The sequence below is a fragment of the Babylonia areolata genome, chromosome 28, assembly GCF_041734735.1.
Source record: "Babylonia areolata isolate BAREFJ2019XMU chromosome 28, ASM4173473v1, whole genome shotgun sequence".
In the NCBI taxonomy this organism is placed as follows: domain Eukaryota; kingdom Metazoa; phylum Mollusca; class Gastropoda; order Neogastropoda; family Buccinidae; genus Babylonia; species Babylonia areolata.
The window spans coordinates 9166663-9179162 of record NC_134903.1 but is presented as its reverse complement, the minus strand read 5'-3'; the positions used below and the strand labels follow the sequence as shown (position 1 = coordinate 9179162).

At 45.7% G+C, this 12500-nt stretch overlaps 1 protein-coding gene across 1 annotated transcript in view; it reads right to left on the bottom strand.

Moving 5' to 3' along the window:
- The window catches only part of LOC143301909 (solute carrier family 2, facilitated glucose transporter member 3-like), a 21459-nt gene extending 10397 nt beyond the window's left edge, over positions 1–11062 (bottom strand). Inside the window, exons 1-3 of the mRNA XM_076616352.1 lie at positions 10877–11062; positions 3699–3809; positions 1873–1992 (exon numbers count right to left, since the gene is read on the bottom strand). Coding sequence (XP_076472467.1) covers positions 1873–1992; positions 3699–3809; positions 10877–11062 — 417 coding nt within the window. The remainder of the gene's footprint in view (positions 1–1872; positions 1993–3698; positions 3810–10876) is intronic.
- Positions 11063–12500: the final 1438 nt, after the last annotated feature.

Below are 12500 nucleotides of genomic sequence, written 5' to 3'. Positions count from 1 at the left end.
CACACACACACATCTACACACACACACACACACACACACACACACACACACACACACACACACACACGTACAACTAAACACTCACACGCACGTACACGTCACAAAACACGACGGACTGTATGATTTAGTTGTCTGTTTAGTTGTGTGAAGTTATCCTTTCCCGTCAGTTTGCTCATGTTCGTTTATATTCCCAAATCTCTCTGTCTATCTGTCTGTCTGTCTGTCTGTTTGTCGGTCTGTCTGTTTTTCTCTATTTCCGTGTCTCCCTCTGTCTGTCTGTCTCTCTCTCTGTGATCACACACATGCAGGTTTACAGGCAAATATGTGGAGTGATGGCCTAGAGGTAACGCGTCCGCCTAGGAAGTGAGAAAATCTGAGCGTGCTGGTTCGAATCACGGCTCGGCCGCCGATATTTTCTCCCCCTCCACTAGACCTTGAGTGGTGGTCTGGACGCTAGTCATTCGGATGAGACGATAAACCGAGGTCCCGTGTGCAGCATGCACTTAACGCATGTAAAAGAACCCACGGCAACAAGAGGGTTGTTCCTGGCAAAATTCTACAGAAAAATCCACTTCGACAGGGAAAACAAATGAAACTGCACGCAGGAAAAAATACAAAAAAAAAGAAAAAAAAGGGTGGCGCTGTATTATAGCGACGCGCTCTCCCTGGGGACAGCAGCCCGAATTTCTTACAGAGAAATCTGCTGTGATAAAAAGAAAATACAAATACAAAACTATTCCTCAATCACTCTTTCCTTTCCCACCCTTTATCCCTCTTCTTCTCCTTCTTCTTCTTGCTGTTGTTCTGTTTCTTCTTCCTGTTCTTCTTTTTCATCGTCTTCCCTTTCGTATTGTTGTCGTACTTCTTGTTCTTGTTCTTTTTGTTCTTCTTGTTCAATACGTTTCTTGATAATAATAATAATAATAATAATAATAATAATAATAATAATAATCTTCATCATCATCATCATGTACATTTATATAGCGCCCTTTCTCTCTAAGAGCTCAGGGCGCTTCACATGAAAGAAAAAAAAATATTACAAGTTATATAAAACATTCATGACCACTCTTTCTCACACACACCCCACCCCCTCCCCCACTCTACATACATCCAAAGTGAGCTGACATGGGTGGTGTTGGAGAACAAGGAAGCTGAGAGTGCTTATAGATAGGTTTTTTTTTTTAAGATGAATTTTTGTGGTGAGCGAAAAGCAGAAATGGAATCAGATCCACGGATATGATAGTGATATATGTATCCAAAATATCCATGACTGTATCCATACACATTTTGAAACTCAACAGAGTTTAACCTCCTTCTCCTTCTCCATATTTCTCTTCCTTCTCCTCCCCCTCTTCCCCTGTTTCTTCTTTTTCTTCTTGATGTTTCCAACTTCTGCAATATTTGTATTTGTATTTGTATTTCTTTTTATCGCAACAGATTTCTCTGTGTGAAATTCGGGCTGCTCTCCCCAGGGAGTGCGCGTCGCTACACTACAGCGCCACCCACTTTTTTTGTATATTTTCCTGCGTGCAGTTTTACTTTTTTTTCCTATCGGAGTAGATTTTTCTGCAGAATTTTGCCAGAAACAACCCTTTTGTTGCCGTGTCTTCTTTTACGTGCGCTAAGTGAATGCTGCACACAGGACTTCGGTTTATCGTCTCATCCGAATGACTAGCGTCCAGACCACCACTCAAGGTCTAGTGCAGGGGGAGAAAATATCGGCGGCTGAGCCGTGATTCGAACCAGCGCGCTCAGATTCTCTCACTTCCTAGGCGGACGCGTTACCTCAAGGCCATCACTCCACTAATCACTCCAACTCCTCCAGTGTCACATAAAGCTGAAGAAGACAACACCCCCAACAGTGGTAGTCACCTCTAGAGAGGGGTTGCCCATGAGGTTGAGGAAGATGGTCATGGTGAGGAAGGAAATGCACATCATCCCCATCGGCCACAGCAGCAGGGGCCTCCGTCCAGCCTTCTCCATCAGAGGCACCTGCAGCCACAAACAGCAACAACAACAACCACATCGTTACCACATTGCTATTATACCACATTACTCACACACAGACACAGACACAGGCACAGACACACAGAGACACAGACACAGACACACACACACACACACACACACACACACACACATCAAAACCACGTATAACTGTAGAACTAACATTACCCCACCCCCTTCGCTATTACCAATTGTCCAAAAGCCCTCTTGGCTAAGAGAGTGAGGATGTAGCTTGGGCAGCACACTCTCCAGTATGATCAATTTCCAGTCCGGATAGCCAGGACTACCACATATCCACATCCACATCACTCACATCCTATCAGAACTATCCTGTCAAAACTTGATTGGCCTGCGGCCCCTGTTTGAGACATGGGTGATTGATACGTCTATCTATCTATCTATCTGTCTATCTATCACACACACACGCATCTATCTATCTATCTGTCTAGATATTTATCTATCTAGATATCTATCTATCTATCTATCACACACACACGCATCTATCTATCTATCTATCACACACGCATCTATCTATGTATCTATGTATCTATCAATCACTTACACACACAAAACACACAAGTTTCAAGTTTTAATTATCCTTTCACTCCTATTGGAGTATGGAGGATTACTGCAAAATAATTTTTTCATGCCCAAAACAAACATTTCCAAATACACAACAATGTCACATAAAAGTTGAGAAAACACAAATGTCTTTTAACTCCAAAAGTATAACTAGGCAACATTTGCAAATCTAATCATCTTACTTACAGCTAAAATGACTTTTTTGCCTCCTTTGAGCATATTACAAAAATTAAAAACCGATTTTGGAGACAAATATTTTTTTTAGGAACATATCTGTTTCGTAACTTATCATAATTGGGACATTCCATTATAAAATGAAACTCATCACCAATCACAGACATGTTACAAACCTTACAAAGCCGCACACACATACACGCACACGCATTCACACACACACCACACATCCAGCTATTCCTCCTTCTACTACTACCTCTCTCTCTCTCTCTCTCTCTCTCTCTCTCTCTCTCTCTCTCTCGTTCGTTCGTTCGTTCTCTCTCTCTCGTTTGCTCGCTCACTCTCTTTTATGAATTAACATTTTAAAGAAATACGAACACAGTTGAAGGGAAGCAATCCATGGCTTAGGTCATGCAATTGCACAGTTGTGTCCCTTAGAACCGCGCAATAATTTTTATGTGTAATCTTCGCGAGGAAATTGATAATCTGAGTAAAATAAATGTCAACAGGCATCTCGTGTTTTGCTGTTAATCAGTATCGGTGTTTGTATTTTTTTAAAAATTATTTTAAATATACCTTTCTTTCTTTGCTCTAAGCTTCTTCCCTTCACATTTTTTCTTTTCTCTATTTCCTTTTCTAAGGGTCTAAGAACACATACGCCTCGCCCCCCCCCCCCTCCCTCCTCGCGCCCCCCCCACCCCCCACCCCAACGCCACAACCCCTCTCTTTCTCTCTCTTTCATACACACATATATAAACAAGAAAACACACACACACATATACACTCCCACACACCCCCACACCCATCCCCCTAACCACACTCGTCTCCCCCCCCTCCCCACACATACAACATCCACCCGTCCACCCCCCCCCCCCACCCCCCCCCACACCGCTGCTCTCCCTCCCCAACTGAACCCACACACTACACAGACTCACGGCCACAATGGTTGCCAACACGTTGATAGTCCCCGTGCCCACAATGACGTAAGGGATGGCGCTGTCGGGTACGTTGGCTTGGGCAAAGATGAAGGCAGAATAGGACATCACCTGTTCTTGACATGGAACATGACATGACTGTGGGTAAGTGGGTGGGTGGGTGGGTGGGTGGGTAGGTGGGTGAGTGGGTGGATGGTTGAGTGAAGTTAGTGGAGTTAGTGTTGGGTGGGTGGGTGAGTGAGTGGGTAGGTGGGTGAGTGGGGTAGGTGGGTAGGTGGGTGGGTGGGTAGGTGGGTAGGTGGGTGAGTGAGTGGGTAGGTGGGTGGGTGAGTGGGTAGGTGGGTGGGTGGGTAGGTGGTGTAGGTGGGTGAGTGGGGTAGGTGGGTGAGTGGGTGGGTAGGTGGGTGAGTGGGGTAGGGGGGTGAGTGGGTGGGTAGGTGGGTGAGTGGGTGGGTGGGTGAGTGGTGTAGGTGGGTGAGTGGGGTAGGTGGGTGAGTGGTGTAGGTGGGTGAGTGGGTGAGTGGGTGGGTAGGTGGGTGAGTGGGTGGGTAGGTGGGTGATTGGGTGGGTAGGTGGGTGATTGGGTGGGTAGGTGGGTGATTGGGGTAGGTGGGTGATTGGGGTAGGTGGGTGATTGGGTGGGTAGGTGGGTGATTGGGGTAGGTGAGTGGGTAGGTGGGTAGGAAAGTGGATAGGTGGGTGAGTTGGTGGATAGGTGGGTGAGTGGGTGGATAGGTGGGTGATTGGGGTAGGTGGGTGATTGGGGTAGGTGGGTGAGTGGGTGGGTAGGTGGGTGATTGGGGTAGGTGAGTGCGTGGGTAGGTGGGTGAGTGGGTGGATGGTTGAGTGAAGTTAGTTGAGTTAGTGTTGGATGGGTGGGTGAGTGGGTGAATAGGTGGGTGAGTGAGTGGGTAGGTGGGTGAGTGGGGTAGGTGGGTGAGTGGGTGGGTAGGTGGGTGAGTGGGGTAGGTGGGTGAGTGAGTGGGTAGGTGGGTGAGTGAGTGGGTAGGTGGGTGAGTGAGTGGGTAGGTGGGTGAGTGAGTGGGTAGGTGGGTGAGTGGGGTAGGTGGATGAGTGGGTGGGTAGGTGGGTGAGTGGGGTAGGTGGGTGAGTGGGTGGGTAGGTGGGTGAGTGGGGTAGGGGGGTGAGTGAGTGGGTAGGTGGGTAGGTGGGTGGGTAGATGGGTGTGTGGGTGGATGGCTGAGTGAAGTTAATGGAGTTAGTGTTGGGTGGGTGGGTGAGTGAGTGGGTGGGTGGGTGAGTGAGTGGGTAGGTGGGTGATTGGGGTAGGTGAGTGGGTGGGTAGGTGGGTGAGTGGGTGGATGGTTGAGTGAAGTTAGTTGAGTTAGTGTTGGATGGGTGGGTGAGTGGGTGAATAGGTGGGTGAGTGAGTGGGTAGGTGGGTGAGTGGGGTAGGTGGGTGAGTGGGTGGGTAGGTGGGTGAGTGGGGTAGGTGGGTGAGTGAGTGGGTAGGTGGGTGAGTGGGGTAGGTGGGTGAGTTAGTGGGTAGGTGGGTGAGTGAGTGGGTAGGTGGGTGAGTGGGGTAGGTGGGTGAGTTGGTGGATAGGTGGGTGAGTGGGGTAGGTGGGTGAGTGGGTGGGTAGGTTGGTGAGTGGGGTAGGGGGGTGAGTGAGTGGGTAGGTGGGTAGGTGGGTGGGTAGGTGGGTGAGTGGGTGGATGGCTGAGTGAAGTTAATGGAGTTAGTGTTGGGTGGGTGGGTGAGTGAGTGGGTGGGTGGGTGAGTGAGTGGGTGGATGGCTGAGTGAAGTTAGTGGAGTTAGTGTTGGGTGGGTGGGTGAGTGAGTGGGTAGGTGGGTGAGTGAGTGGGTAGGTGAGTGAAGTTAGTGGAGTTAGTGTTGGGTGGGTGGGTGAGTGAGTGGGCAGGTGGGTGAGTAAGTAGGTAGGTGGGTGGGTGGGTGAGTGAGTGGGCAGGTAGGTGAGTGAGTAGGTAGGTGGGTGGGTGGGTGAGTGAGTGGGAAGGTAGGTGAGTGAGTAGGTAGGTGGGTGGGTGGGTGGGTGGATGAGTGAAGTTAGTGGAGTTAGTGTTGGGTGGATGGGTGAGTGAGTAGGTAAGTGAGTGTGGCTGGACAGGTGAGTGAGTGAGTGAGTGAGCGAATGAGTTGGATTGTGCACAGGTTGCTGAGTCAGTGAGCGAGTGAGTAGGTGAGTGAGTGGCTGAGTGAGTGAGTAAGTGAGTGAGTGAGTGAGTGGATGGATGGATGGGTGATGGCGCTGTTGGGCACATTTGTTTGTATCTGTATATCTTTTTATCACAACAGATTTCTCTGTGTGAAATTCAGGCTGCTCTCCCCAGGGAGAGCGCGTCACTACACTACAGTGCCACCCTTTTTTTTGTACTTTTTCCTGCGTGCAGTTTTATTTGTTTTTCCTATCATAGTGGATTTTTCTATAGAATTTTGCCAGAAACAACCCTTTTGTTGCCGTGGGTTTTTTTTTTTTTTTAAAGTAAATACTGCACACGGGACCTCGGTTTATCGTCTCATCCGAATGACTAGCGTCCAGACCACCACTCAAGGTCTAGTGGAGGGGGAGAAAATATCGGCGACTGAGCCGTGATTCGAACCAGCGCGCTAAGATTCTCTCGCTTCCTAGGCGGACGCGTTACCTCTAGGCCATCACTCCACAATGGCTTGGGTAAAGATAAAAGCGGAGTAGGGACATAACCTGTACGTGATATGGAACGTGCCCGAGTTCAAACCCTGACGAATACTGTATTAGCATATGAGAGACTATCCATTCCGCCACCTTGCTCACAAACAAACACAAACGCAGCAGACTCACGGTATTGAATCCAGCACCAACTATTTCAGAAATGATACTCTCTGTTCATAGGCATCGGTTCGTGTCAAAACAACACAATGGATCTGTTCACATTATTATTATTATTATTAATTAATTAATTTTAAAAAAAATATATATTATTATTATTATTTAGTTATTTAGTTATATATTTATTTATTTATTATATTGTTGTTGTTTTGTTCGCTTATAGTTGACTTCATCACGTTTTTGCGTCTTATGCATATCATTATTATTAGTAGTAGTTCTTTTATATGTTTTTTTTTTGTTTTGTTTTTTCTCAAGGCCTGACTAAGCGCGTTGGGTTACGCTGCTGGTCAGGCATCTGCTTGGCAGATGTGGTGTAGCATATATGGATTTGTCCGAACGCAGTGACGCCTCCTTGAGCTACTGAAACTGAAACTCACATCAAACCCGGCCAGGTGGCACAGGTAAGGCCATTGTCCTGCTTGTGTCTGAACCCCCTTCGTGTGTATACACAAGCAGAAGATCAAATACGCACGTTAAAGATCCTGTAATCCATATCAGCGTTCAGTGGTTTATGGAAACAATAACATACCCAGCTTACACCCCCCCGGCCCCCCTAAAAGGGGAGTATGGCTGCCTACATGGCTACGGTCATACACATAAAAGCCCACTCGTGTACGTGGGAGCTGCAGCCCATGAACACAGATGTTATAGTGTGCCTCCTTCCACCCTTCCGCACCCCCCCCCCACTCCCTAGTAGGCTTCTTTGGTCAGCGAGCCTGTGCTCACCCCCGCCCCAGCTGTAGGAACACGTGCAGTTATGCGATGTCTGCTGCAATCTCCGAGCAGGAATAGATGTCGGCGTGTTCGAAAAACGGAAATGGGGATGGATAGGCCATACACTACGCAAGCCTGCAACAAACATCACAAGACAGGCTCTTGATTGGAACCCACAGGGGAAAAGGAAAGTTGGCCGTCCGAAGCAGACCTGGCGGAGAAGCACTGAGGCAGAGACAAGGGCGGCCGGAATGACGTGGGCCGAACTGAAGAGGACCAGCCAGAGCCGGGTGCGTTGGAAGAGTGTTGTTGCGGCCCTATGTTCCCCACGGAATCAAGAGGAAAAAGTCAAAGTCAAGTCAAGTGTTCGAAAAATGCTGGTGTCTGCATGTCGGAACATCCCAGTAAGGCGGTCTGTGTTTCAAGTGTGCCCCCCTTCCCTCTCCCCTCTCTTTGTGACGCAGTATGTTGAACTTGTTGTCACAGGATGTGTGTTTTCAAGTGAGCAAATCAGATCAATCTGTTGAAGTGGACAAATCAGGATGGGTCAATGAATCTGTCAGTCATTCACATAGCGTCACTAAGACAAGCAAAGATTGGTTACTTCAGTTCACCTAGTTGGGAGTAAGTGTTGTAGCTTGCATTAGTATGCACAGTATGCTGTGGGAAAGGAGTAAAACCAGTCAGCAAAGCCAGTTCTTAGCTGTCTCCCAGAAGAATTGAACACTGATACAGGCTGACTGACTGATTGGTGATGTGAAGTGCAAGGAAATCCCTGTTGGGCTGTGTGCTGCTTGTAGATGCTACTTTAGGTGAAAGGTGAACTTTTAACTGTGTGCTGCTTTAGGTGTAGGGTGAACTTTTTACTGTGTGCTGCTTGTAGGAAGTACTTAAAGTAGGCAGGGTGTGCTGCTTTATGTAGGGCTGTGTGTTGCTTTTGCTAAGTAGGGTGAACTGCTTAGTGTGTGTGCTGATTTCCCATGTATACTGTAAAAGTTAACACCATATAAAAACCACTCCATGTGGCCCTGCTATTGATGTGAGGAGACAGTGTGAGTGTATGCAACATCATAATTGATCCATCATCCCTCTCTCTTGGAATCGAACCACACTTTCCAAACAGTAGTTTCTACACAGAAGAAGAAGAAGAAGCCATTGTTTTATCAGTGGGAAACTGGCTGCAGCAATCAAGCTCTGTTACAGTGTGAAGATGGTCTTATCAAAATGACCCGTTGATGTCGACAAAAGTCGCCTATGGCGGTGCATTTTCCAGTCACCTTAAGTTAGCTATGGCGGTGAATGAGCTTCCGGTGTTTTTTTGTGTTTTTGTTGTTGTTGATTTTTCTGCCACATTTTTTTCCTCCAACAGACACAGCAACTCACGGCCTTGCTTACAGACCACTGCAGCTGTCAAACTTTGTTACAATGTGAAAAATGGCCTTATCAATATGACCCCTCGATGTCCGCAAAGGTCGCCTATGGTGGTGCACTGTCTAGTCACCTTAAGTCGGCTATGGCGGTACACTGTCTAGTCACCTTAATTAAGTCTAGTCACCTTAAGGTGACTAGACAGTGCACCGCCATATTTGTATTTATATTTGTATTTATATTTGTATTTCTTTTTATCACAACAGATTTCTCTGTGTGAAATTCGGGCTGCTCTCCCCAGGGAGAGCGCGTCGCCATACTACAGCGCCACCCATTTTTTAAAAATTTTTTCCTGTGTGCAGTTTTATTTGTTTTTCCTATCGAAGTGGATTTTTCTACAGAATTTTGCCAGGAACAACCCTTTTGTTGCCGTGGGTTCTTTTACGTGCGATAAGTGCATGCTGCACACGGGACCTCGGTTTATCGTCTCATCCGAATGACTAGCGTCCAGACTACCACTCAAGGTCTAGTGGAGGGGGAGAAAATATCGGCGGCTGAGCCGTGATTCGAACCAGCGCGCACAGATTCTCTCGCTTCCTAGGCGGACGCGTTACCTCTAGGCCATCACTCCACACTCCGACTTAAGTCGGCTATGGCGGTACACTGTCTAGTCATCTAAACTCGCCTATGGCGGTGAAAAAGCTTTTGGGTTTTTTTTTTCTGCTACATTGCGAACAGACAAACACAGCAACTCACGGCATTGATTCAAGACTCCTTTTTTTTCTGCCACGTTGCTCCGACAAACACACCAACTCACATAATTGATTTCAGACCACTAGCTACTTTTTTCTGCCATATTGCTTCGACAGACACAAACACAGCAACTCACGGCATTGATTTCAGAAAACTAGCTCCTTTTTTCTGCCCCCTTGCTCACAGACAAACACAGCAACTCACAGCACTGATTCCAGACTCCTTTTTTTTCTTCCACATTGCTCCGACAAACACACCAACTCACGGAATTGATTTCAGACCACTAGCTACTTTTTTTTTTCTGCCATATTACTCCGACAGACACAAACACAGCAACTCACGGCATTGATTTCAGACAACTAGCTCCTTTTTTCTGCCCCCTTGCTCACAGACAAACACAGCAACTCACAGCACTGATTCCAGACTCCTTTTTTTTTTCTTCCACATTGCTCCGACAAACACACCAACTCACATAATTGATTTCAGACCACTAGCTACTTTTTTTTCTGCCATATTGCTTCGATAGACACAAACACAGCAACTCACGGCACTGATTCCAGACTCCTTTTTTTCTTCCACATTGCTCCGACAAATACACCAACTCACGGAATTGATTTCAGACCACTAGCTACTTTTTTTGTTCTGCCATATTGCTCCGACAGACACAAACACAGCAACTCACGGCATTGATTTCAGACAACTAGCTCCTTTTTTCTGCCCCCTTGCTCACAGACAAACACAGCAACTCACAGCACTGATTCCAGACTCCTTTTTTTTCTTCCACATTGCTCCGACAAACACAGCAACTCACGGCATTGATTCAAGACTAATAGCTCCTTTTTTTTCTGACACGTTGCTCCGACAAACACAGCAACTCGCGGAATTGATTTCAGACAACTAGCTCCTTTTTTCTGCCCCCTTGCTCACAGACAAACACAGCAACTCACAGCACTGATTCCAGACTCCTTTTTTTCTTCCACATTGCTCCGACAAACACACCAACTCACATAATTGATTTCAGACCACTAGCTACTTTTTTTTCTGCCATATTGCTCCGACAGACACAAACACAGCAACTCACGGCATTGATTTCAGACAACTAGCTCCTTTTTTCTGCCCCCTTGCTCACAGACGAACACAGCAACTCACAGCACTGATTCCAGACTCCTTTTTTTTCTTCCACATTGCTCCGACAAACACACCAACTCACGGAATTGATTTCAGACCACTAGCTACTTTTTTTTTTCTGCCATAATTATTACTCCGACAGACACAAACACAACAACTCACGGCATTGATTTCAGACAACTAGCTCCTTTTTTCTGCCCCCTTGCTCACAGACAAACACAGCAACTCACAGCACTGATTCCAGACTCCTTTTTTTCTTCCACATTGCTCCGACAAACACACCAACTCACGGAATTGATTTCAGACCACTAGCTACTTTTGTTTTCTGCCATATTACTCCGACAGACACAAACACAGCAACTCACGGCATTGATTCCAGACCACTGCTGCGTGGTCTGCAGAACGCAGGCGATGACGACGGAGAGGCGCAGAGAAGGGGAGGTCACCAGCTGCTTCAGGGTGAAGTTGGTCACGCCCATCGACTTCCGGCCCTCCACGCGCATCTCTTCGATCTCCTCTTCCACGTAGCTAGTGCCGCGGAGTCGCTCCATGGCTGTGGGAGAGAGAGAGAGAGGGGGGGGGGAGGTGAGAGAGAGGGAGAGATAAAGAGAGAGGGAGAGAGAGAGAGACGCTTTGACGCTTTGACATTTTTATTGTCATTACCTGTAATGGTCTATTGACAAGGGGGTGACGGGGATTAATTCTTAAATCCTCTTAAATGCAAAGCAACATTCTGCTTAACAGCATTTCATCACCAAACAAACAAACAAACAAAATCTCTAAATATAACTCTCTCACGATACATTAAGCAAGCGGAACACACACACACACACACACACACAAAGAAACTAATCAATCAAACTCGACCACCCATTCTAGGAGTGAAATAGTTCAATATATCAATTATCTACCTTACCAAATTAACATAAGAAAATAAAATTTACATATGGATATCCTCCTCATTTACTCTGGTGTGTTCTGATCATAGTGATTATGCCTTATTTTTTGTGCTTCTGAGATAAATTTAGCTACTGACTGTATGATATATTCATCATCAGACGATAAAACAGAAAAAACATCATGTCTTTTAGCTAGATGAGATGAAAAAAATGTACATTTTTCTCTTACTTTATCGTATAATTTACAATGAAACAAAAAATGTTTTTCGTCATCTACACTAGATGCACACAAAGGACATGGCAATTCTGTGGATGCTGCAGGTTGAAACCACAATTTATTTGCATTGAAACCAAATGTCCGTAGCCGAAATCTTGCATAATTTAACCTGTGCCACTTATCTGTGATGACTGTTAGATATTTTTCAGTATGAAATATACTTTTGAATGAGAAAAACCAACTATATTTCTCTTTGCTTTCCATATCTGAATGCCAATTTTGCTTAAAAGAACAAATCAATCTATCTCTAAATTCTGATATAAACTGCTGTTCATTTCCCACTTCCTGATACATCCACACAATTCCAAAACCGTGTTCAGACAAAACCTTTTTTACACTATAAGTCCAGTTTTCCTTTCCTAATTCCATTTGTAACAACATCATCTCGTAAGCCTGTCTGGGTAAACGTGATTGTGGAAGTTTCAATAATTTCAACCAATACTTAATGCATTTTACAAATGTTCTTATATACAAAGGATATCTGCCCGTTTCCCCATATAACATTGTGTTGGATGAATGAATTGGCACATTTAAAAAACGTTTAATTGCATAAGTATGTACTTTTTCCATCTGTGAATTTACCTTTAGTCCCCAAACTTCGGCTGCATATGTAAGTATAGGTTCAATCTGTGTATCGAACATTTTCCAAAACAAACAGTAATCAATAGACTTAAGCTTTTTTAATGAATTCAATATTTCAATAACACCTTTCTTTGCTTTCCTGCAAGATTCTTCCCAAGCATAATTTAAGCTTAATTTTGTTGAGAATATCATTCCCAAATAGAGAGAGAGAGAGAGAGAGAGAGAGAGAGA